Source organism: Psammomys obesus, unplaced genomic scaffold, assembly GCF_907164565.1.
Source record: "Psammomys obesus unplaced genomic scaffold, mPsaObe1.curated_primary_1811, whole genome shotgun sequence".
In the NCBI taxonomy this organism is placed as follows: domain Eukaryota; kingdom Metazoa; phylum Chordata; class Mammalia; order Rodentia; family Muridae; genus Psammomys; species Psammomys obesus.
Window position 1 is genome coordinate 18,841,299 of NW_026596051.1, and position 26,046 is coordinate 18,867,344.

The 26,046-nt window shown below is 51.9% G+C and overlaps 1 protein-coding gene across 3 annotated transcripts in view; it reads left to right on the forward strand.

The window, feature by feature from the left end:
• Nucleotides 1-19,113, forward strand: part of Acox3 (acyl-CoA oxidase 3, pristanoyl) — a 33,527-nt gene extending 14,414 nt beyond the window's left edge. For all 3 annotated transcript variants that reach the window (XM_055623882.1, XM_055623883.1, XM_055623884.1), the window contains exons 9-19: nucleotides 2,303-2,399; nucleotides 4,198-4,380; nucleotides 5,590-5,712; nucleotides 7,401-7,521; nucleotides 9,335-9,457; nucleotides 10,001-10,114; nucleotides 11,925-12,040; nucleotides 13,123-13,297; nucleotides 13,899-13,966; nucleotides 14,625-14,711; nucleotides 17,283-19,113. In XM_055623882.1, coding sequence (XP_055479857.1) covers nucleotides 2,303-2,399; nucleotides 4,198-4,380; nucleotides 5,590-5,712; nucleotides 7,401-7,521; nucleotides 9,335-9,457; nucleotides 10,001-10,114; nucleotides 11,925-12,040; nucleotides 13,123-13,297; nucleotides 13,899-13,966; nucleotides 14,625-14,711; nucleotides 17,283-17,402 — 1,327 coding nt within the window. In that variant the 3' untranslated portion in view covers nucleotides 17,403-19,113. The remainder of the gene's footprint in view (nucleotides 1-2,302; nucleotides 2,400-4,197; nucleotides 4,381-5,589; nucleotides 5,713-7,400; nucleotides 7,522-9,334; nucleotides 9,458-10,000; nucleotides 10,115-11,924; nucleotides 12,041-13,122; nucleotides 13,298-13,898; nucleotides 13,967-14,624; nucleotides 14,712-17,282) is intronic.
• Nucleotides 19,114-26,046: the final 6,933 nt, after the last annotated feature.

The window sequence follows — 26,046 nt, forward strand, 5'->3', positions numbered from 1 at the left end:
AAATGGTGGGAACTAGAAAAGATCGTCCTGAGTGAGGTATCCCAGAAGTAGAAACACACACACGGTATGTACTCACTTATAAGTGGATATTAGACATATAATATAGGATAAACATACTAAAATCTGTACACCTAAAGAAACTAAGGAAGAAGGAGGACCCTAGGTAAGATGATCAATCCTCATTCAGAAAGGCAAACGGGATAAACATCAGAAGATGGAGAAAATGGAACAGGACAGGAGTCTACCACAGAGGGCCTCTGAAAGACTCTACCCAGGAGGGTATCAAAGCAGATGCTGAGGCTCATAGCCAAACTTTGGGCAGAGTGCAGGGAACCTTATGAAAGAAGGGGGAGATAGAAAGACCTGGAGGGGACAGGAGCTCCATAAGGAGAGAACAGAACCAAAAAATATGGGCACAGGAGTCTTTTCTGAGACTGATACTCTAGCCAAGGACCATTTGTGGAGATAACCTCGAACCCCTGCACAGATGTAGACCATGGCAGCTCAGTCTCCAAGTAGGTTCCCTAGTAAGGGGAACAGGGCCTGCCTCTGACATGAACTCAGTGTCTGGCTCTTGGATCACCTCCTCCTGAGAGGGAAACAGCCTTACCAGACCACAGAGGAAGACAATGCAGCCAGTCCTGATGAGGTCTGATAGGCTAGGGTCAGAGGAAGGGTGAGGAGGACCTCCCCTATCAGTGGACTGTGGGAGGAGCATGGGAGGAGAAGAGGGAGAGAGGGAGGAATTGGAAGGGGATGAGGAAGGGGGCTACAGCTGGGATACAAAGTGAATAAATTGTAATAAATAAAAATTTCAAATGGGGCATTGTGTACAGCGCCTGCAGGCTGGTCACAGGCCAGGTGGTCACCAGACACGGTGTGCTGTGTTCGTCTGCATCCCCAGGGCTCTTCTTAGCCCTGTCACGTGGGTATTGGGAAGAGCTGTGTCTTCCCGGGAAATGGTCTTTGGGGGATTCCATCCTACCCAAGGAACCCTCTGTTCCTTGTCACTAAGTACCTGATAGGGACCAGGTGCTGTGGACTTGTAAGAAATATGTGACAGCCCTGACAATCTGCTGGCAGGAGGATGGTTCACTGAGGAACAGGGACAACTGAGTGATTGCTCTGACTAGGGTTACCCATTGGTGTCCCTGAGAGGGGTCTGCATTGTGATCCTTGCAGGATGGGCTAGAAAATCATGTGGACTTCCTTGAGGAGATGGCAGCCCGCCTCACTCTGAGGGAGACCTAGGGTTCTCAGGGAAAAGGCAGGGAGCCCAGGTCAGCTGAGAGCCTGGCCAGGCAGCGGTGCCACAGGATGGTGGTCTTGAGTAGGGTGTGTCTTTCTTGCCTGCTGTTTAGTGAGGGCTCCTCCGGTGGAGTGGGGCTGCCTCCAACCAGCGCCTGAAGGAGCTCAGGTGCAAGTGAGGCGCAGCAGGTGCTACCATCAGCACAGGGGTTGCTGGCAACTGATAAGGTCCTCCGTGTTTGCACGGCATCTTAGCCGTCAGACCCACTGCTAGAGGAACTATTGAGATTTTCAGTGCTTTTAGTTTGCACTTGACACAGGTTTGTCAACGTGCGCAAGCCTCTTCCTTAAACCATTGCAAAATGTCTTGGATTATCAGTGCCCAGTGTTCGTAGCAATGCCTGGTAGGCCTTTCCCTAGCTGCTCAGGAGAGGCAGATCACTGTTCCCAAACAGTGAGACTGGAATGAGGACTGGACTGGTCCCACATAGCATTTTAAAACCACCATCTGCTGGGTTTGTTGTTCTTTTTGTTTTTGTTTTATTTTGTTGTTTGTTTGTTTTGGTTTGGTTTTTCGAGACAGGGTTTCTCCGTGTAGCCTTGGCTGTCCTGGACTTGCTTTGTAGACCAGGCTACCCTCAAACTATCGAAGATCCTCCTGCCTCTGCCCTGTCGGTGAGCTGGGACTAAAGGCATGCTCCAGCACTCCCAGCTCCATCTGCTGGTTTTACCTCTCTGTACTTGGGATTCTGGTTTGAGGTTGAAGTCTGAGGACCAGAGAACTAACTACCATTCTCCTGTCAGTGTTTTGTGACCTTTGCTGAGCACAGGCGAGTGGTGAGTGTAAGTTTCTCTTTGCCAGTGACATGAGAACACTTCCTTACCAGGGGGCGCAAAAGAGGATGGTCCACACATGGTCCCATCACACACGCCTCTTGTCTTTGGGAGTGATGTTACCTTCAGCTGCTCTTGAGGAGAGGAGGAAAAGCCAGGAACCATTTGACAGGCTTTTGGAGGACTTGCATGATGGAAGCCCACCTTTTCTCCTGTACAGATTCGCCATGTTCCACAAAGTTCGAATTCCTCGCCAGAACCTCCTGGACAGGACTGGGAATGTCACCTCTGAGGGCACCTACAGCACCCCCTTTAAGGTACCAGTGAGCTGTGGGTATTTGTAGGCCGAACTTCCCAAGTGTCTGCCCCTGTGTGGTGTTGGAGATCACCCCAGGAGCAGCTGGCCCCCAGTAACCACACAGCTCTCTTAGTTCGGTTTGGTGCCCTCAGCAGAGAAGGGACTTAGCCACAGTGGTGGCCTGGATCTGGCAGCATTTTCTGGCTATGCCTGGAGATCTAGGTCTGCTTGGGTAGAGGACCTGCTCTCCCAGAGCATATAAAGGAAAACTGCCCTGGTTACTATTGCTGTGATAAGACGCCATGGCCAAGGAAACTTATAAAAGGGAGTGTTTAATTTGGAACATGTGGTGTCAGAAGGTTAGAGTCTATGGTGGCATAGCAAAGGCACAGCAGCAGGAACAGCTGAGAGCTCACATCTTGGTTCACAAGACTGAGAGGCAGATGCACTGGAAATGGTGTGAGTGTTTAGAAATCCCAAAGCCTCCCCTCACCCCCACCCCCGCCAGTGACACACCTTCTTTAACAAGGCAATCCTTCCCAAACAGTTCCATGGACAGTATTCAAATATATGAGCCTATGGGGACTATTTTTATTCACAGTAGGGTCACCTGGAAAGCTGTGTCAAAATGGGGTAACCAGATATAGTGATAACTTAGGGTGGTAAGGCTGTAGGTGGAGGTAGACTGTGGGGCAGCTCACAGCTCTGGGGAGTAGTGAGCACAACAGACAGCTGGCTGACCCTGAGAGCAGGGCTCCAGGAGGATACTTCCCAGAAGGACACTCCCAGGAAGGACACTCCCTAGACAATGCTTACCCTCTGATTGGTAGGAAAGCAAGAATGAATGCAGCAAAGCTTCTTGAGAGAAATTAGCCCTGTGAGCCAAGAGGCCACATAAGACACAGAGTAACATGAAAACCACCAATTAAAATTCACCATAATGTGAAAGACTTGGAAGGAAGAATTCAGTGGAAGGTCCTAGAGAGGTTAGTGTCCTGCCTACCGGAGCAGGGATTCAGAGAAGTGACAGTCAGTTGTCCCCAGCTAGAGAGAGAAAGAATGATGAAAAGTATCTGTGTTGTTCCAAAGAGGAAAACCAAGGAAAAGGCTGTCTGCTGACACATAGGGGAAAATAGGATCATTAGAGAGAAGATTCAGGCATCCTGCTGTCTGATACAGGTGAATAACCACCGTGACCTCAATTCCTTAGGCGTGCCACTGAATTTGAACATTTTTATCACCAACAAAACTGTCCTTTGTACATGAGAGTGTGACAGATGTCCTCTGTCTGGAAGACTGCCATGCACACACCACACTGTATTGGAAGAAGGACCCAAACAGTAACCCCAGAGCAGGAGATGAGGACAAGGAGTGAGGACACCAAGCTATCCCAGAGCTCCACCGAGGGCCTGAGCACAGGTCCTGCCAGCATAGTGAAGGGCAGGATGGACGTGGAGTTGACAGTGAAGGCTGGAACGCTGAGTCTGCGGGAGCTCAGCCACTGGGGTCCAAGGAGCCATTGCACCAGCCCGGTGCCTGGTGGATACAGAGCCCCAGGCTAGACCACCCTGCATCCTGGTGCTCATCCAGGAAAAGGCAGGGCACAGTGCCCTCAGGTGGACAGTTCACAGGTCACCAAAGAAGAGGAGCCCACACAGCTCAGTCACAGTGCTTCTCTACTCAGAGCGCCCTCCTTGGGCAGCTGGGAGCCCTCTCCTCTCCTCATAACACATCGGGGTGTACCCCTTCTCCTTTGGGACATTCTCCGAGGCTGCACAACACCTGACTGATAGCTGACACCTGCTCTTCTTCCCCAGAATGTCCGGCAGCGTTTGGGAGCATCCTTGGGCAGCCTGTCCACAGGGCGCATCTCCATCATTGGCATGTCTGTGACCAACCTGAAGCTGGCCGTGTCCATAGCTCTCCGATTCTCAGCCACGCGGTGTCAGTTTGGACCCATGGATAAGGAAGAAATTCCTGTCCTTGAATATCCACTGCAGGTACTGGCCATCCGCATCATTTCCTGCTTTCTGCTCTTCCTGGCCCCTGGGGATTACTGAGAGTTCTCAGGGACCAATGGCCCTCAGGCCAATGGGCAGGAGCCTTGGGGTGGCTTTTGATTAAAAAATGTGCTCACAAGGAGGCATAAGGGAGCAGGAGAGCCTCTGGTGGCAAGTGCAAGCCTACTAAATGTACAGTTGAGGTCACCCTGCTTTGGCAGGTAATACTGTTTCCGAATCAGGCTACACATTCTTTGACTCACCTGTCCCATCCCTAAGAAATGGCCCATGGAAGCCATTTCTGGACGCTGCAGGTGAACACAGCCCTTTAAACATTATGGCATTTAAAAAAGTAGAAGGGGCACCTAGCCTCGCATCCTCAGAGGCAGCAACAAGGCAAAGTACAGAGGCCATGAGTGGAAAAGGGGCACATCACACCCACCTTCTGTGCTCTGCAGTCAGCCCCACTTCATGTCCTGTTTGGGTGGCCCACTTTATGGGGACAAGGGTCAGGTAGGTGACCTGGTTGCTAAATCTGAGTTAGGTCTTGTGCCAAGTGCTGTACAAATAGGTGTTTGAGTGACATTCAGAGGAAGTGAGGAAGATTTGCCCTTTCTTTTCACTTTCCTCCCATGTTGGCAATGAGCTTTTTCTGTTTAGGAAGTGAGTATTGAAAAGTGGTGTCCCACCATGCCTGGGTGGCCCACACGCCTCCCATGCTGTGACCCTTGTTTCCTGTGGCAACAACATATTGACTCTCTGGGTGCCGAGGGAAGTCCAGAGGCTAAGGAACTTCAAAACAGATCCTCACTGGTGCTGCCACTACCTGGGGGCTGCAAGGGACTTACAGAGTTGGCGCGGGAAAACAGTTGACATAATGTCTGGCATTCTGCACGCAGGGAACAGCCATGGTGGTGGCTCACAACCATCTGTAACTCCAGCTCCTGGCGAGTCTGACACCCTCTTCTCACCTCCTTGGGTACCAGCTACACATGAGGTGCATGTATGTATAGTTCACACAGGCAAAACATTCATACACATGAAATAAATGAGCATTCAAAAATAATGCCCGTCTTGGACTGACTTTGCACCAGCAATGGGTTTTCTTCATTTCATAAAGAAGCTGACTGTAGCTTCCCACGGTCAGTGGTAGGCTGGCCAGCTGGGCCAGCCCCTCTGAGTACCTGTTGTGTGTCTTGTTTCCCTCAGCAATGGCGCCTACTTCCCTACCTAGCAGCTGCCTATGCCTTGGACCACTTATCTAAGACGCTTTTCTTGGATCTGATGGGACTACAGCGTGGTCTGCTCAAGGGAGACCACAGTGCCAGGCAGGTGAGGCATCTGCTGTTCTGTTGCTGAGGTCAAACAGCCCTGTTTCAACATTGGGACCAAACAAAAGCAGCTGGCTTTGTGGAACAGAGCCTGTGTGAACTCCTTCAGCTGCTTCTCCACCAGCTTGGGGCTTGGCTTGCCTCCTGGCTTGCAGTCTTGGGAGTGGGCTGGCAGAGCAGAACTCAGAGCTTCTTTGGAGAGCACAGTGGGTTTCATACTCCACGTTGCCACCCTCAGTGGATTATCTCAGCTCTTGTCTTCTCATAAATAAGTGTGCAGAGGTCTGAATCCAGTCTCTCTGAGTTGACAGCCCAAGCTCTGTGCCAGAAGTGAGCACGCAGCTCCACTGGGCTAGCCACTCTGCACAGGGAAGTCCATCGCTGCCTTCTCTGTAGGTGGCATATGGGTTGGTGTTTGTCTCCTCCTTGTGCTCCCTCCTGAGTGGAAATCAGATGTGAAGCAAAAGACATAGGTCTAAACAGAGTCAACTGACCTGGTTCCAGGGGGGCTTATGGAGACTGAAGCACCATTTGTGGGCTGGACCTGGGCCCCCTACACATATGTACCTAAGGGGCAGCTTAGTATTCATGTGGGTTTCCTAGTAAGGGGAGCAGGGGCTGTCTCCAACATGGACTCTATTACCTGCTCTTCAATCACTTCCCCCCTGGCGGGGCTGCCTTGCCTAGCCTCAGTGGAAGAGGATGTGCTCAGTCCTCATGTGGTGGAGTGAGGTTGGTGGCGGGGGGCTCTTGTTTTCTGAGGAGTAGGAGAGGGGAGATAGGGGAAGGAGGGAGGGTAGAACTAGGAGGAGAAAGGGGGGCTACGATCGGTATGTAAAGTGAATTTAAAAAAAAAAGGCATGGGGTTAGAAGCATGTTAGATTGGTGCTACATACTCTGTCCTAAACAGCCTGTCAGATGAGATGTGTTGGGATGCCCAGCGCAGATCCGGAGTGAAAGGTGGAGCCTCGAACATGCTGGCACCATTGCCGTGGGAGGAACAGGCTACTGAGGGGTGCTGCTGAGATGAAGGGGCCAAACATACTTTCCCTAGAGAGTCTGTAACCTGCCTGCTGACATTATTCTCCTGTTCCTATTCTTTCTGAAACCCAGTGGTGAAACCCAGCCAGGCACAGTGGCAACTGAAACTCTCCTTAGCTGAGACAGATACTGGCTGCCTAAATGGATGATTTTATGTAGCAGGCATTATACTCAATGAAGTAGAAACCAGGATGTATATGAAACAGATGTGAGCTTCAGGAAGGAGTATCCATGCTGCCAAGCCATCGTCAAACATCTGCATGACCTAGACCTCCCTCTCCCCAGAGGGCTGCACTGGCCCCAGTGTTGTGCCAGTCTCTGCCCCTGATTTGTGAACCTCTCCGTAGACGGTCATGTTCGCTATGCATCTGCTTAGTGGGAGCCAAGTCTCATAGGCGTTCTCCAACAGGCTGTTCCTGCAGTGTGTATGCCGCCCCTGAGATATATTTTCCATACAGAGCTAAGACCCGCTTATTTTCACACTGTGAACCTGTGCAATGGAGCACATCCGTCTTGTCTCTGTTCCTGTGTGCTTCTGAACTCCTTTTCAGTATTGGGTTTCTTTTCCTTGACACTGGTGCCGAAACTGCGGCCTGGCTTGCACTGTCAGTCTGCCTTCACCTCTTCTCATTGGGTTCTCTCCCACAGGCAGAGCTTGGACGTGAGCTCCATGCACTGGCGTCAGCTGGCAAACCCCTAGCCTCATGGACAGCTCAACAGGGCATCCAGGAGTGCCGTGAGGCCTGCGGGGGACACGGTTATCTGGCCAGTAAGTTTGGATTAGTTTGGAGCAGCTTCTCATCCTCAGTCCTCCCATGGGCTGCTGGGCCAGGGTCCCACAAAGCGCAGCCTATTTTTCTGTTGGGACACAGCCATATCTACTCAGGCACACACTTTCTCTAGCTGTTTCCACACTACAGTGGGCAATTCTAAGTCCTCATGACAGAGCCTGTCACAGGACAAGTTCACCAACCCCTGTCCTAGCCAGATCCCAGCACTTCCTGATGCCTGTACTTCCTGGTCAAAATCTGGGATAACAAGGAAGTGTAAAAATGTGTGTGATCCCAGCATGCAGCTGAATAGAATTAGCAAGTTATTTCAGTGTGACATTTGGCAGATGACCTGGTAGGAAACTAGCACTAGTTTTAAAGTGGGTCTGAAACTTGGACAAGGGCCTTACGGATAACTGAGCATCATGTCACACACGCAGCTAGTACATGACTGCAAATAACCAGCTGACCAGTGTGGTCTCCACGGTAACTGGGTAGGTTACCCCCACTATGCCCACAGCTTTCTTATTAGAAGGTGGAGTTATACATACAGCATGAAGGTTCTTCCAAGGAGTTGGTGCATATAAATGGTTAGAGGACCTGGCCTATGGCACCATAGTATATAGTACTATACTATAGTAGTGACGTGGCCAGGTTACACCTCTCTACTATTAATTTAGAATGGTTACTCTGACCTCCACTCTCTGCCACTCACCTGCAGGGCTTCTGCTGTTCACATTGGAAGTGACTAAAAACTGGCTGCTCAAAGATGGCCACTGCTGCAGACAGCACAGAACTGCTAACCCCTCAGTGGCCAGAGCTGATTTAGGCTCCTGTGGAGCTGTGCATGTTCCATGATGCTCTGGATTTGATGCTCCCAGTAGCCTGTCCCAGCTGCTCAGCATGTTCTGGCCTGACCTCCACGCCCCTCCACGCTCGAACTGGCACTAGCTTGCAGTGGTTATATCTGAGGTGTTTGCGTGTTTTTGTCCTTTCTGCAGTGTTTTTGGTAGGGCTTTTATTTGTTGCTATAACTCACAGAAACACATAAACAGTTTAGCTTTGTTCTGGCCTTAAATAGAACAAGGCAATTACATCTCAAAGTACTATAGATGCAAACATGACTGACTCACAGCTCATGACTTACCAGTAAGGATGCAGATACCAAAGTCAACAGCAGTGTAAAGAGCCATATCCAGGTTAAATGTCAGCTGTCTGGTTCCCCATGAGGTCTGCCCCAGCCCTTTATCTAGTAGGTTAGCTATAGCATGGAGGGGCTGGACTGTCTTCCTCTCCTTGCCAGCTTCTCCCTCTCCCTTAAAGGGAATGTTTTCCATGAGAAGAGGGAGGCTGAGAGGCTGCTTCTGAACAGCTCCCCTCAGGCAGGCCCTGGGCAAAGCACATCTGATGAAGTGTGCACAAGCCCCGGGTGTTCACATAGCAGGAGGGTAGAGCATGAGTTAGAAACTGTCTACTTAATGCTTCATTTAGCTATAAAAGAGGAGTATCCCCATGTCCTGTCTCTGGAGTGGTCCCACACTCAAGGGGAAGCTCTGCTGATAGGTAATACCAACAGGCAGGAAGGTGACAGTCCTCACTGCCTCCAACCCTGTGCTGAGTGTCCAAATGTCATCCTAAAGCCTTCCTGGAGGTGCTTTCTCTTCCCTCTCTGGCTGGTGCAGAGGCACAGCCAGCAGATGTGGGCCGGGAGGGCAGGGAGGCGAGTGAGCGCTTCCTGCCCCTTGGCTGGGTGGAACTGTGGAGGGACACCTCTCAGAGCATCTTGAGGGATGCCGTGGGTGTTTTATGCAGTGAATCGGCTTGGTGACCTCAGAAATGACAACGATCCAAACTGCACCTATGAAGGGGACAACAACGTCCTGCTGCAGCAGACGAGCAACTACCTGCTTGGCCTCCTAGAGCAGCGGCTCCAAGGTAGGCATCTCTGTGGGAGGCTGAGCCCAGCATGGCCCAGGACTCTCTCAGGCTCTGGGGAGTCCAAGCTTGTGTTAGGATGTGTGCTCAGGCCAGTCATGGTAGCACAGTCCCATAATCTAAGTACTTGGGAGGACAAGGTAGGAGCTTCTCAAGTTGGAGGCTAGACTGAGCTACGGAGCAAGACACTGCTTGCCAGGCAGTGGTGGCACAGGCCTTTAATCCCAGCACTTGGCAGAGGCGGGAGGATCTCTGTGAGTTTGAGGCCACCCTGGTATACATAGTGAGTTCCAGGATAGCTAGGACTATGCAGAGAGACCCTGTCTGAGGGAAAAAAAAAAAAAAAACAGTCTCAAAAATAAAAAGCTAACACAGGCCATCTGCAGGGTGGATAAAAAGGACATCACCTGGTGGCACAGGAGCTTCTTTCTGCAAGCCAGCCGTGTTGGGGGCACCTAGCCAGAGGTGGATGAGTTAGCAGGCCAGGCTCTATGGGTGGGGACTCCTTGTATTTCTCCAAAGTCACAGAAGTGTGTGCCCTAGACGGAGCTCACTTCACAAGCCCCCTCAAGACGGTGGACTTTCTGGAAGCCTATCCTGGAATCTTGAGCCAGAAGTTCATGGGCTCCAGCAAGGCTGACTGGTTGGACACAGCAGGTACTAATACCCCCCACACACACATACACACACATTGTCCTGCTTTTCCTGCCATTGCCCCAAGAGTGAACTTGACCACGTGGGAAGGACTGTGGTACTTAGGCTGGGGTAACATCCATAGGAGCAGGTGCTTTTCTGGCCTGCAGTTTTTCCTTGGTTTTGTTGCCATACATTAATCTTGGGAAGGTCTGTGCTACACCCACTTTTCCTGTTGCCCACAAGTTGCTCCTCTGGGAGGAGCCTGAGGAACTGTGAGGTACATGAACTAAGAACAGGTGGGCATCACCCCAGCCTCGGCCATGGCTTCCAGATGTGGATATGGTTTTGACCTGCAGAGGATGACATGTAAGGTTCAATGATGACCATCAGGCCTGGGTCCTGTCCTGGGGCTATCTGTCTGGGTTCTGAGCGTACCAGACATCCGCTGTTTCACAGTACAGAAGACATCCAATATTAAATTGTCAGTCCCTGCTCCTCCCTGATCCTGGGGACTCCTGGCACCCTCTGTTTGTGGCTGTAACTCTCCACCCTCTGCCTCTGTTGTCTTAGGACATCCTCTTTGTTTCCATATAAGGTCCCTTGTCATTGGAGTTCAGGCTTGCCCCCATCCAGGGTGACCTCGCTTTATTGGCGACAACTTCTTCCCACCTGCACAGGCCCTTTTTAAAAAGCCACTCACAGAGTCCAGAGGTCAGAAACTGGTAGATAACTTGGGATCACCTATCTGTCTGCACCACACCTAGAAGGACCTTGAGAAGGGTATACCAATCCCAGACCCCAGCCCTGCCTCACCTGTTCCTTGGAACACCATGGCTGAAGTCATGGCAATGTGCCTTTTCACTGCAGCTCTCCCTCATGGTTGCTGTGTGGCCATGGGCAAGCCACTGGACCACTCTGAGCCTGTGAGGTGGATTTGCCTATCTTTTTACTGGGCTTCTCAATTGAGCCATGAGGATATGACATTCAGATATTCTGTGGCATCATTTTCCTGGGAATAGGCTCTGTGACACCAGAGGAAATAGGTGCAAACCTGTTGTGGCCAGACCCCTATTTCCTTACCAGGGGCTCTGAGCCATGACCAGCTGCCTATAAGAGATTCCCCTTGTTCCTTGGTCCCTGAAACCTCCAGGTCCTTTGGAGCAGGTACCTGGGACTTTTCCCTCTGGGTGTTGGGTGTGGAGAACATGGACTCCACCATGTAGCTGATCAGAACCTATTTCCCATTTAAGGTTGTGTGTCCTTGCTCACCAGTGTCCTATGTCCGGAGTAGTGTGGGAAGTATGCTCAGGTTGGCTGGGAGGATGAGCTCCTCTTCTGCCTCTCTGCCACTTGGCTGGCTAGGTGCCAGCCAACCCCTCCCTCCCACCCCACTGCCCTGCTCTCCCCTCTCTGTAACTGGCTTTCTGCTGTCACTAAGAACTCGTAAGGAGCAACAAGCCAGGCCGAGGCCTTGTCAGGGCAAGTGCCAGCCCACAGCCATCTCTAGCTGACCAGTGAGGCTGAGGATGGGAATACAGGCGTCTGTCCTCTCATCCCCTGAAAGAGCAGCGATTGTCATTGTCAGAGTGGCTCTGGGATCCGCGGTCCCCAATCTGTGATGATAGCATGGAAATGCTGTCAGTCACACCTGCCCCGTCAACTCTACCTGGTAGAGGGCCTTGGGCAAGCTACCCTCAGTTTCCCTGTCTGGAAAACCACTCTATCCTCTACCATCCTCATCAAGACCAACAAGGTACACGGCTGGTGGTGCCGTGTGCCCAGGGTTACAGGTGTGGTAATAGGTGCTCTGTTTCCTGTGTCCCCTCCAAAGCCCTCCTGGCAGCATACCGCTGGCTCGTTTGCTACCTGCTCCAAGGGAGTCATCAGAGATACTGTCAAGAGAAAAAGTCCAGAGGCAGTGACTTTGAAGCAAGAAACAACAGCCAGGTAGGTCTGCCTTACAGTTTGCGTCTGTTCTGTTGGCTCTGGTGTCTGCTGAGAAAAGTCAGTGTCCTGGCAGCTGCAGGCCCCACCCTGACACCATAAAGTGTCAGCGTAAGCCTTGCTGCCTGTGGGAGACATGAAGGGTGTTTACAGTGCCAAGACACGGCTGCTGGAAACCAGAACAGCGGTAGCTGGAGTGGGATGTGAGGTGTAAGACCATGAACCCACAGTAAGGGCTCTCAATGGGCCAGGGCCTCCCACAGCCCACCCCTCACTCCTTCCTACCCCTCTGCCAGGCTCTTCTTGGCCTCTGTCTTAAGTAGGCCTGGGTGGGAATGGGCCACAGTGCTTCCTGCTCTCTGCTAACAGGGCTTAATGTCTCCCACTCTCAGAAGCAGCATGAGCACAGCCTCACAGTAAGGCAGTACATGTGTGGATTTAAAATCCTCTGTGGATTTAAAAGCTCTGGTGAGGTAGTACACTGGGGGCAGGGAAAGATATGCTAGCAGCCATCGGCAGCCGATGAAGAATGAGAAGGCCACCCAAGGGGTCTCCAGTGGCTAGCCTCCCTAGGGAGGTGATCAGTCTGTGACTAGAGAGGGAATCCTGCAGGGCCTGTGGCCTCTCTCCAGTCTGACACGCAGTTTAGGAACAGGGGGTTTGTATTTCAGAAACCCTGAAGGCACTAGGACCTGTGCTCCTCCACCATCCCCAGCCACAGAAGAGGACAGTGCCCTGGAATCACTTGCTGGTGTCACAGTGCTGTAGTGATAGACTGTTGGGCCTCTGTTCTCTCGAGAGTTGGGCCGAGTGAAAGTGGGCCCATCAGGGAGTATGTAAATGCTGTAGCTTCTCTTCACGGGGCTTAGCTTCACTCAGAGGTGTGTGTGTGTGTGTGTGTGTGTGTGTGTGTGTGTGTGTGTGTGTGTGGCATACTGTGTCCTCATGCGGTTTAGTCTCACAGCACTGACCTAGGATGAGTGTTCAGCCTTGGTCTACAGTCCCCTGCAGTCCTTTCTCACAGGAGACCCAGTCGTACCGTCGCAGTGCCTCCAGCACGCAGCAGGCCTCTGTTTTACTCGCAGGTGTACTTCTGCCGGCCCCTGGCCCTGGCCTTCATGGAGCTCACCGTGGTGCAGCGATTCCTCGAGCATGCGCACAGCTCCAGTGTGCCTCCATCTCTGCAGGCCGTGCTCAAGCGGCTCAGCGCACTCTATGGCCTGTGGTCCCTGAGCCAGCACGTGGCCCTGCTCTACCGAGGTGAGGCTCTACCGACAGAGGCTTAGACCTCTGTCTGAGAAAGTCTGGGGACCAGGCACATTTCTCTGTGGTGAAAACCATCACGAAAAAAAAGCTCCTTCCACCATTGCATTCCCAGCTTCACAGAGCTGCTGAGAGTCTCCACAAAGTCTGCTGTGGGCTTGGGGTGACACCAAGGGGCTGGGTCTCTGTCCCTGCTGGCTTCAGAGGCCTGCATACCCCATACACCACAGCCCATGACCCCTCTTAGCTGCCAGCCCCTCACATCCATCTGCAGTGAATCTAGGCACCCATGTGGTCTGATGCTGACACCTGCCTACCTGTGTATTCCTTGTTCCTCCTGTGGTAGGTATTCCGCTCAGCCCCGGGCCTCAGGGCCATGCCTCCCTCACTGCTTCTTAGCCAGGCCTGACACATGCCCAAGGTGGCAGGAAACCCCAGAACTGGCCCAGACCCAGCATGTTTCTTCCCAGACATCGCAGTAGGCTAGTCAGTACCTTGACATCTCTGTTCAAGGCTTAATGAGTCTGAGTGGAAAAGCCATTTCTGATGTGCTGTGGCCCACAGGGATGAGGAGTGTGTGACAAGGCTGTGCTTGCAGGTGGCTACATTTCTGGTGAACAAACAGGAAGATCGATGGAGGATGCCATCCTGGCACTCTGTGTGCAGGTGAGTCGTGTTACCTTTGCTGGGGTCCTGTCTGTCCATAGTGTGCAGCCTCCGCCATCATCCTGAGGCCATCTGCCAGAGTTCTGCCAACACCCAAACGTTAACTTAAACTTCAGTGTGCTTGGCAGGAGTTATTGGAAGAAGAAAAAATCGTTTGCATTTCAAGAAAAACCCTAGGGCGTCTCCACAGCAGATTGTTCTGTGGGGCTTAATAATAGTCTGTGTGAGGAAGCCAGGATCCTGGAACCACTGCCTCAGCTGCAAGTGTGATAGCTTTTGCAGGAGCTCAGGAGCACTTTCTGCCCCTGTGGCTTCTGGACTTCCTTTCCAACCTCAGAACAGCAGTTGCCAGGTTGGCCATAGGCTGGGGATGAGCCTCAGGGGACATGCTAACAGGCTGTACTCATCACTTCCGCCAGCTCCCCAAGCCTTGCAGCAACAACAAATGCTGGCTGTCCAGAATGAATGTCGACATGGTAGAAATATGCAAACACTCACCCAGGGCATCCATAAGCCAGACTGGTGAGGCCTCCTAGTGCTGTGCGCCTGCTCAGGTTTCCAGTGCGCTGTGGCAGCCAGCTGCGTGGCTCTGTTACCCCGTGGTTGCCCTGGAGACTGTAGGGCGTCGCCAAGTGAAGGACTTTTTGTTTCCCGACAGCTGAAAGATGATGCAGTGGCCCTGGTGGACGTGATCGCCCCTTCCGACTTTGTTCTGGGTTCCCCGATTGCCAGAGCTGACGGTGAGGTAAGGGGAATGGCCCCTGTGGCCACTGAGGCTTGCCTGGAGTCTGTGTGGGTCCTAAGGTAATGAGCAGTCTTGGGTGCCTTCCTGGAAGTTGGCACACTTGGGGAGTTTTCTAGGGACAAGAGAAATCGGGTGGTGTCAGTCACAGCTCTTTGCCACTCCAGCTCTGTGGTCTCAGGTACCATTCCTGACCACCCTTTACCCCATAGAACAGGGAGGTTGCACTGCTGCCCTGGAGTGGCATACAGTTTCTCTGTGAGGACTGAGGACTCGTCCTCTCCGCCCCTCCCTGCCTGCTCTCCACATGAGCCCTGAAGCTCAGTCACAGACACGGTGTCAAGGCCATACACCTGTCACGGCAGCCACCATTAGCCACCCAGACCCTGGCCCTTCTGGTCAAACACAACTCCATCTGTCTGGTTAGCATTAAAACCTTGGCATCTTCAAGTTCTCCCTTCCCTTGCCCTCCAACCCTAGCTGACTACCCCTTGACAATCCCAACTGTGGGGTCCATTGCCCCTCTGTGCCTACTGGTACAGCCCTACAGCCCTCATTTAACTTCCTGATGCCCACTTGCTACCAAATTCTAGAATGGTTTGTCCAGAAGCAGTTAGTGGGCATAGGCCTTTCCATCCACAGGCTGTCCTTCCCGCCAACAGCCAAGTACCGAGATGCAACTGGACTCTTCCACGCCTCTGCACCCTCCTGTCCTTGCCATGCCTTGCTCTGTTCCTTCTCTCCTGTCATTTCATACTGTGCTGCTCCGGCCCTCCTAACCCAGACCCCATCCTTCCCTCTGTTCTAGTGTGTCGGGCTGGTCCCCACCATGAAGCCCTTGCACATGCCGTACCACTGTCTGCAGAACTCTTCTGTTCACTCAGCCCGAGTCCTACCTCATCTGTCTCCCTCACACAAACACCCATTCTCCTGCCAGGGGGCCCATGATAGCTCAGAAGTAACTTCTTGTATGACACCTCACCACAAGGTGATGCCCACGTAGGGAGATACTCACAGCCTGGAATTTGAAAGAACCTTGCTATGCACAGGGCTGTGCCCCCATTATTCTGGCAGCAAGACATCGAAAGGTGTTCCAGCCATGTGCTTGGGGTCTGAAGGTTGGGGGCTGTGGGATAGGTTTAACTCTTACCCACCCCAGGACCATGGTGGCCTTCTGTGAGATGGAGGGCAGTGGTAAGGGCATGGAGTCTCCTGTCCTCAGACAATACTGGACTCAGTACTTCACAAGCCTGTGAGGGGCCTGCCTGGGGCTGGGCTGGGGCCTGAACAAGATCAGCACCTCAGCTACAGACGCACTGGGAGCAGGTATGAGCCAGGGCTAGGCAGAGAGTTCCCAGATGCAACAGGAGCATCTGCAGGCAGGACTGATGGCCCACTGTGTGTACCGCTTCGTTTTTATAAGAGCCTAGGAAGACTGCCAGGTGGCCCATACACAGCAGAGCCAGTCATGGGCGGAGATCTGGGTCCTGGTGTTAGGACTGATGGACAAGGGACTTTGAGTTGGAGAGAGCACTGAAAAGTGGTGTTTGCTTCACATGGGTCCCCCTAGTCAGACAAGCCTCTCAGGCAATTGCAAGCAGGACCTGCACTGTAGGACCCCCACATGCAGGGCCCTGTTGCCTGCAGACGGAACTGCAGCACACGCTCTGTGGTCAGGAACTGCCAGAGGTGGAGAGGAGCTGTCCCTGGATGGAGAGGGACCTCCGGCTGTGAGTGCTGCAGCTCAGCCCATGGCACCTAGGCTCTGCCTGGCAGAGGGACTAGCTGTGCACACACCTCAGCCTGAGGAAGTGATGCTCTGCCCAGGCTGTCCCAAGTAGACATGGCCTCGAATGTGCAGACTCAGCTGGGGATCTGAGAGAGCATCGAGGGCAGCACAGTGCTCAGCATCATGGAAGGCGGCCAGGTTCACACCCCACAGGGGAGCAGACCAGGTCTGCAGTGCTTCTGCCCCAGCTGACTGTGCCCAGTGTGTCCATGTCTGGAGCAGGTGTTGGATCTGGCCAGGTCTGATCTGTACCTGCCTCATAGACAGCATCCATTCTACCTGTTTCCCCCTGAGGAATTGAGACTAAGAACAGCTAAGACTCCAGTGAAGCCATCAGGAACTCAAGCCCCTACCCCTGGCCCAGCCACCTGCTCTTCAGCCACACCTGGCTTATGCATCCTGAGCTGTAGGGTAGCTGGGGACAAGTCTCAGAGAAGACAGAACATGGCCTGGCAGATGTGGGAGGTGAGAATGGGCATGGGGGACGAGGGTGCAGATGTAGGCCACCATGGACAGTGAGCTCCCAGGGAGAGAATATCCCACAAGGGGATGGTTCCCATCACAAATGCTTTTATGGAACTTTATAATTAAATTTTCTTAATTGCTTCCTATTAAAAAAAATAAAAGGCTTATATAAATTAAACTACATCATCTTAACATTTCCTAAAAAGTGACAGTAGAGAATTTCCTGTCCTCACAAGACCAGAGGGCATTGCACTGACTTCTTGTCCTCTGAGGACTCTGCGGTCCCCGCCCTTCACTTTTACCTGGTGTGTCTCCTGCAGCTCTATAAAAACCTCTGGGCAGCCATCCTGCAGCAGAACGGCGTGCTGGAGCGGGCCGCCTGGTGGCCTGAGTTCACTGCGCACAAACCGGTGGCTGACAGGCTGAAGTCCCAGCTGTAGACAGTGGGAAGGGTGGCCACAGCAGGAGCAGCTGATCCAGAGGCCTGAACTCAGACACAGAGGCCCACGAGACGCCGAGATACCCATGCTGAAAATCACTCACACCCTACCTTGTCCTCATCCCTGGTCAACCTGTCACGCCCGTCCTCGGATGAGGAGAGGCCACGCCTCACATGCAGGGTCAGGGAGTTTGCGTAGTGTGTTTCCCTGAGGGTCTTGGGTTTTTAACAAAGGATTGTATTTATGCTCTCTTGGGGTATGGATAGGAAGACAAAGCGAAGGCTTCTGCTTAGGTGAACTTGGGGATCCATGGGAGAGTTTTTACAAAGCTCTCTTCTCTATGCTGCCTTCTGATTCTTTAACCCTGCTGTGATGTGCCCATGCCTCTGTTCACTTGCCACTTAACGCTGTGTATACCATGGACCATCAGAATGGCATAATTTGGAGATTTTTATGAGGAAAAAGTTTGATTATGTCCTTTGGTGGCTCTAGAAGTGTCCCCTGAGGAAACACTTCCACTGAGGAAGTGTGTGGGCACTTCCAGTCTCCACACCACCAACATCCCCCACTGTGTCAGTAATTGGTTGGCAATGGCTTCAGTCCTTTTCATTCTAAAACAGGAGAAATGCCCACTGCCATCTGTCCCCACCAAGTGTCCCTCAGCAAATTCACACATGGCTTGACCCTGCCAGACCTTTGAGCTTCTGAAAGGCACAGGGGCCATGCTGCCATCCATTCCTGCTGTAGGAAGGATCCCGCAGCCTTAGCCTGTTTAATGGGCTGTTCTGAGCCCCAGGTACTTGCTGAGCCTGAGAGCCTCTCTCTCCACCATCCTGCTCTTGGTCATCCCCACCCCGTCCTGGCTCAGCCCCCTCCCAGAGTCTCACCCCAGGCCAGTGGGGGCCTGCCAGCATGAGAGCCATGTGTTCACAGATGATCCCCTCCACCTGGACCTATGGCATTTCCCAACAATGAGGGCTAGGTCTTAGGGCCCCTTGGGTCCTCCCAGATGGTAGGGTCTGTGCCCTCCCATCCTGCCACACAATGGTCACCTCAGCCATCTTCTCACCTGACCATACTTTTGTATGGGAGTGTGGTTACTATCCTGTCTTGATTGGAGACCCACCAGCATGTCCACAGTCAGTAGAGTGTTGCATTAAGATTTGCCATGTGGTTCCCAGGGTCAGGCAGTCTGACTGCAGAGCTTCTGCTGGTGGCTGAGGTGCCAACAGGTTTCAAATGGTAGAAAAATGTATCAGCAGCTATAGCTTCCAGGAGAGGGAGAGTCAGTTCTCTTTAAGAGTAGCCACGGTAGGCTGACCATTCTCCACTGCATGCCCATACACCCAAGAGCATATGTGTGGCACAAAATGGACTTGATTTTTTTTTAAGTGTGCATATATATGCTTTCATATCTATCTGTTGGGTATGTCTTTGTCCCTGAGGCAAGGACTAATTCTCTGGACAAAAAGAATTTAACAGGTGTCCTGTTAGCTTGTTGGCATCACATGACTTGCTGGGATGACTCATGTATCCCTAGTCCTTGCTACTGTGATGTGCTTCACTCCTAGGTCCTGAGAGTGAGGCTGGTGGCGTGTGGAGCCTATGGGCAGAGGCCACATTATTGAGGCTTGTAAAGGCCCCTTGAAAACGAAACATTTGTAAACAGCAGTAAAAACTTGAATAATTGCAATAAAGTGTTGAAATCGAAGCCATGCTTTCTCCTGTCCTGTGTCTGCCTGTGAAGCCCGTGCCCATCACTGGGCGCTGTTGGGCAATAGCAGAGTTCAAAGAAGAAAACAAGTGTTTCTGGTGACCTCACACCTCAGAGTAACAGCCACCTTTTACTCATTTACTTTAGTCACAAGGCACAGAGCCTGTTCACTGTGGTTTTTGGCTCCTACTAGGTTCCCTCCACCCAGGAGAAGTTGGAGCAGTGGGAGCGGCCTGTGTTGTGTGTGGTCCTGCGACCTCTCCCAAGGATGTCCATCACTTGACTGCGTCATACTAGCTGGTGCCATGTTAGCATGCTTTCTTTTGGATGCTTTTCTTCATGTGCATGCTTGGGTGTGTGTGTGTGTGTGTGTGTGTGTGTGTGTGTGTGTGTGTGTTCATGTGTGTTAGCATGGTGTGGCTATTTCCCCCACCAAGCCACATGGACCTCCAAGGTTATCAGCCTCCTCCTGAGACACTTGAGTCTAGAAGCTTGCAATCCAATCCCACTATGGCTGACACTTAGGCACCTGTATGTGCTTGCATGTGGCTAGCTCTCAGAAGGGGCTTGCTGGGACTACACTGTGCCCTCTGCTGCAGGACTTCAGATACCAAGTTGTTATAGAGGGGTGGATACGGGATGAGCAGTGGCTAGCTGTGCTAGTACTAGCTGGGCAAATGTTCAACATTCTTACTTAAGGAAAGGCACCTTGTCACATTGTATAAGCACAAATGCCAGCAGATCTCTGAGAGCACACAAGTCAGAGGCTAATGCTCTTGGTAAGTGCCTCCTCCAGCCGCTTCTCCAGGAAGGCAGGCGCTCCCGTGTTCTCAGGGTGGAAGTATTTCACAGCAGCAAGTTTACTGTCCATTCTGCCTTTGATGCTGCCTTTGTGGGTCACCTGTATGTCCAGTCTCCCCTGAGAACCCAGTCACATTCGTTCTTGCTATCCTGTAATGGCACCCACCCCTAGCTTGGTTTTTCAAGATAGTTTCTCTGTGTGGTCGGGGCTGTCCTGGACTCGCTTTGTAGACCAGGCCTTGAACTCACAGAGATCCACTCGCCTCTGCATCCGTGAGTGCTGGGATTATAGGTGTGTATTACTGTGCCTGATCGTCATTAGCTGCTTCTTTTTAAAATGTTTTTGTGCATGTGTGTGTGAGTGCAAATATATGTGTGCCTCAGTGCAAATGTGGCAGTCAGAGAATGACCTCTGGGGTCGGTCCTGTGTACAGCAGGTGAGTGTTAATCTCTCCCTCCCACTCTGCTGCAGCATTGTGGCTACAGACACACACTATCTGGAGCCCCCAAGCTGTGTAGTCCTTCCACCTAAAACCAGAGATTTTTCTGCAACTCTCAAGTTCAGGGGCTGCATGGCACCCAGGACATAAAGCCCAGAGCAGAGCGTCATCAGAGCCTCTGTGTAATGCAAGGTGGTCATGTCTGAAAGAGACCCCATCAACCTGGCTGCCTCACTGAGCCCAGGGTACCGATCCCCTTAGGCCCTGCCTTCTGTTAACACTTGCAACACTTTTCTACCTGCTTGTGAGTGTTGTGTCTCACTGGACCTGGTTCCTCTGCAGCAACCCTCTGACTACACACATCCTAGCTGCTCAGAGCAGGCGAGTCCAGCGCAGACACCCGCAGAGGTGACTCCGCTCCTTGGGACTAGGGGTATCTTCACTTTCGGCCATCCCAGCTGCCCAGCTGCCCAGTGACCCTGGGGCAGTCTCTGCTTTGTTCAGATCCTATTCTGCTGTCTCTGAAACTTACATTAGGGTGTTTCCCTCAGGCTCAGGGCTTAGGTCTTAAGTCCAAAGGTCAGGATGGCTCTGTAGGAGAACCCATCCAGAGTCCACATGGCTTCCCAGGAATGATCATCTCCTCCATTGCCCTTCACTCTCACCCTACCAGCTGCTGGGTTAAGTGACTCAGTTTCCCATGTGATGCCCAGAGAAGTTTCCAGTACTGTGGGCATAGAAGGTCAGCAGAAAAGGTGTACATGCATGGAGGGGAATTGAAGCCTGAGCCTGTTCCTCTACTGATGCTCAGGATGCTGAAGACAGCGTACCTTCCTGGTGGCTTGGTTCCCACCACTGATGGTGAGCTTGGAGAGGAGTCTGCTTGCCCTTTTGATGAGGTTCACTAGGGTGTTTTAGTACAGCCAAGCAGGGACCAGTGTGCTGTTTGCTTTTTAGGAGGAGACCACAGATAGACTTACAGGGCTGGGTGCTTTAGAGTATGAAAACAAAATCCCAGGGTGAGCCCTGCTCACCACCTCCTCCCTGACTGGTGTACTCTGCAGCTCTTTAATTCAGTTTACAAAAAGTCCTAATGGTTATTCAAAATTTTAAAGTTGTTGATCCAGAACAAAGTTGTTTTTTAATTTTTTTATTTTCAGGAAGATTTTTTTCTATGCTGTCATCCTTGAAGATGGGACAATGTTCAGGTAGGCATCCTTCCTGTCAGCCCCTGGGAAAGGTGTAACTACAGGCAGAGTGGACAGGTAGCTTGGGCAGGATGCCCAGGCCTAAATCCAAGCTTGGTACCTTGATATGGGCACATTAACCTTACCGTACTTGACTTCCTCTGTGTCGAAACTACTAAGTGCCTTCTCCAGTGCCTAGTCCAGATTGCTTGAGACAGTATGTATCAACACCAGCAATACAGTCTGGGGCACAGGGAAGACCTATGGTCCACTGAACTAAACTCGGGCCAGGGAAATGCCCATTCTTTCCAAATCCTTGGGTAGTTCTGGTTTCCAGGCCTGAATCTGGGGAGGAAGTCAGCAGCCAGTGGACCTGGGGCAGGGAAAGCCTGTCCCTGAATCTGATTGAGGGTGATGCCTGGCCCTGTTTTGTGCTGTATCTCTTCTTGCCTACTTATTTCTCTTTTTGCTAGTGCACACAGCTCTGTCCTCAGCTTTCCCTCTGCCTACCACAAGGCTGAGTCTCTTCCAACACCAGAATAGCCATTGGAGGTGTTCTGAGTGGTTCCCACTAAGAAGACTGTGTGTCCTGAGCCTGCTCTGGTCCCTAACTTTGTCTCTGGCTGACTGTCCCCTCTACACCAGCCTTCGGGAACAGCCTTTCCAGCCGAGGCTAACATCTGAGGGCCTGGCACCTTTCCTCCCTGCCCTTCACACACATTTCTACCTGTCCACTCCCTGCTCAGCGTGGTTGCAGAGTTGTTGCCAGGAGCGCTAGCCACCCACATGGCATCAGAACCATGGCAGCGTATCACTTTACCTACCTACCTGTGACCCATTTGCCAAAGGGAGTTGTTACCACACTTCCCCCAACAACTTGGGATGCAGGAGGCCATATCTGGTTGCTTTGGGATGGATCTCACTGGTTAGAAGTCCATTGAGGTCAGGGTCTCAGTCATCTGTTGCCAGCAAAAGACTACACACATGGGCAGTGCGTGTAATTAAGGAAAAGCTGGAGGGGTGGGTGACAGATGAAGGGGGATGGGTGGGCGTGTGGGTGGGTGGGATAGACAATGAGTCAATGGTATATGACTGAGTGGTTGGGGGAATGGATAGGTAGACAAGTAGACATATAGGTTGGTAAGTGAATGGGTTGATGAAGGATTTGTGGGTGGGAAGCTAGGTGAAGAGTGAATGAATGGTTGAGTTAATCTATGATTAAGTGGATGGATGAATGAATAAAGGAATGAACAAGTAATTAGTAGAGGAGTTATTGGGTAGGTCCAGATGCTGCAGAGAAACATGAACCACTTTGGCACTGTACCCTAGGTATACTGTCTCATAATGGAGGGGATACAGTCTCCCTTCACATGGGAGACCTGACTGTACTTTCCTAGTTGTGTGTGTGTGTGTGTGTGTGTGTGTGTGTGTATGTGTGTGTGTGTGTGAGAGAGAGAGAGAGAGAGAGAGCTTGACCATACCTTCCTCTTCCCTTCCTGGTTGGTTTCGCAGCAGGGGCTGTATTAGGCTCTACCCATGGGTAGGTCTTCTGTCCTGCCCCTTATGACCAGGGATGGGGAGGGTAGTGGTGAGCAGAGGATATACCCTATCACCTCAAGGAGGGATGGAGCCAGATCTGCCGTGGGCAGGAGGTGTAGACAGCTGCAGAATAAAGCTGGAATTGGATATGACCTGATGGAGTGTTTGGCCAGGGGAAGATACATTTTTCATCCTGTTATTGTTGGAGTTCAATTTTTTTTTTAAATCATAAGAAATGAGAAGCCAAAAGCTGCTGCTCCTTTCTAGACCTATTAAAGAAACAATATCATTTCCAGAGAGCTTTGAAGGCATCCGTGTTCCATAGAATCTGTGTAGTGTGATAGCACTGGAAAGGACTGGGGATGGAGACACTGAAATGCTGCAGGAAGCTCTGCTTAATGTCTTGACCTCCATCACCGAGGACAGCAATGTTAACCTTTGGTACAGGTAGAGGCACAGTTTGAATGTGACTTGTATCCCAGGAGCTACTGGGTTGAAGGATTTGGTCCCTGATATAGCAGGGTTCAGGCAGGTTTGGCCAATCAATGGACTCTCAAGTGCTCTCCCTTCTGAAGGATCCACTGATGATGTCATAACTTGACAGCATTATGAGACATGAGGGAAGCATTCAGAGGTAGGTCCCAGTTGGAAGAAACAAGTCAGCGAGGTATGCTTTTGAAGGATGGATCCTGTCCCTTCCTCTTCTCATCTATCTGCTTCCTGAATACCATGGAATGAACATCCAAGTGATATCATGCCCTTCCTCCATGATGCTCTGCCTTACCACAGGAACAACTGACCAGCCAAGCTTTGCCTGAACCCTCTGAGAGCCTGAGCTGAGATAAACCCTCCTCTTTCCCTTCTCTTGGGTATTTGCCACATGACAAATGACTAACATACAAGGTTCATCTGAGGCAGGAGACTGACATCTAGGGGCAGATTCGTTATCCATAAGGAAGTGGTTCAGCATGGACAGGCCATCCTGAAAAAGGAAGGGGAACAAAGGTCCCTAGAGTCCTGGGTTCTCTACGTGCATAGTACTATGGGTCTTTGACCCATGTCCTTCCAAGATCAAGGACCACGGAGGATGTTAGAGAGGCTGGGTTGTGTCTCAGACTCACATGTAAGCATCTTAAGCCAGGGCCCCCAGGATGGGTCTTGTATGGCCACAGGGTTTGCTGAGTCTGAATGAGGTCACTAAGGCCCCTAGCTAGCCCCACTGGAGTCCTCATAAAAAGAGGAAGTTCAGGACAAACACATAGAAGGTCCTATGACCACACTGAGAAGGTGTCTCTCCGCAAACCTAGGAGAGAGGCCTCAGCAGAAACCAGCCCACTCATCCCTGACCCTTGGACCTTTTGGTCTCCAGACTGTGAGGTGACAATCCTTGGTGTTCCTGCTCCCAGCCTGAGGCTCTTTGCCACAACAGAGACAGACAAGCATAGGAATACCTTAGCAGCCCGGAACTTCCCTTGGTTTGGGCTGTGCACCCACCTTTTCTAGTAACAGTTTAGCTCCATCGCCTGCGCACACACCGTTCTCCATATGACGAACCTAGCAACCTCAGACCCCACCTGTATCAGGCTACGTGTGCACCCCACTGGACAGTAAGATAAGTGTCTCTACCCCTAACAGCAACCATAAGTAGGCAGATTTTATCCAGTATTTTCAGTGTCTCTGGGTACAGAAAGGAAAGGTCCATCCGGTCCATGTTGTACATGAGGTACATGTACAATAAGGCAAACCATGTCTTCAAGTGAACTTTTATAAGGCATGTCACACACCACACACGGGCTCCCAGCTTGTCTGATCAGCCTACCAGGCATGCATGGATGGCTAAGTCAGCACTGCTCACAGAGCTGTGATACCAAGCTCAGCCCTGGGGATAAGGGTCCTTTGTAGCAGGAACCCAGCCAGCCTCCTGCCAGCTGCTGGCTTCTGACCATGTGTCTGCTCTGTATTTATGCACCTTCCTCCCATCATGCCAGGCTGAAGAGATGCCCACAGACCCCCAACTGTGAGGAGAGTTTCCTCCCCCACTGCTCCAAATGCTGGTGTTTTCCAGAGTCCATAGCCCTGGCCTGTAAGCCATTCTCCCTGAGTGACCCCATGAGAGGGCTATGGAAGCTAAAAGCCTACTTTCCCAGTCCTCAGCCCCTGCTACCCAGCTCTACCCCTCAGCCCACCCTCCCCCAGCTTCCTCTGTTCAATGTGTGGCACATATACAGAACAGTGCACAAGAGCCACTCAGTTCACAGGTGAGCCTACCCTGTAGTGAGACGCTGTCCTCTTGGGCCCTCTCATCAGCGCTTGGCCCTGGGGACCAGTCTGCACAGATGGCGCTGGTGGCCTGTCTTGCACCGATGTAGTGTCTGGTCTTGTCTTGCCCCCCGCCCCCCGCCATTGTCATGCGATACCAGGTGGCAGAACTCTTGCTCTCTGGCCGTACCATCTCAAGGTGTACCCATAGGACCTTGGATCTGCCCTTCTGCTGGTAGGTGTCAGGCCTAGTTCCCACACAGTGCTGTGGGCCTGTCAGGTTAGCCAGCCCTTGGTCTCTCTGCAGGTATTGTCTGGGCCTCACTGTCCCATGCATTAAGAAGATCTTTCTCAATGGCTTTCAACACCAGTTAGCTCCCTCGCAGGACCTCTGCAACCCAAGTGCCACCCAGGATTGTACCAATGCTTAGGCACACATCCCTCTCTTCATCCTTTCCTGTGGCAGCACAGAACTTCGCTGTGCTTCAGGTGGCATTTCCCCAAGGCTAGGCCACGGGAACATCTTCTCTTGTTGACTGGCCATTGGATGGCGTCTTTTGCACTAGTCCTTTGCTCTCTGTTCTTCTGGCTGGTTTCCTATTCACGCCTAACTAAACCTTTCCAAAGAGGGACTCAGCTCCTTTCTGTTCTGTGCATCCCTGGGCAGGGCTGAGGAGCCAGTGTGAACAGAACACAGATTCATC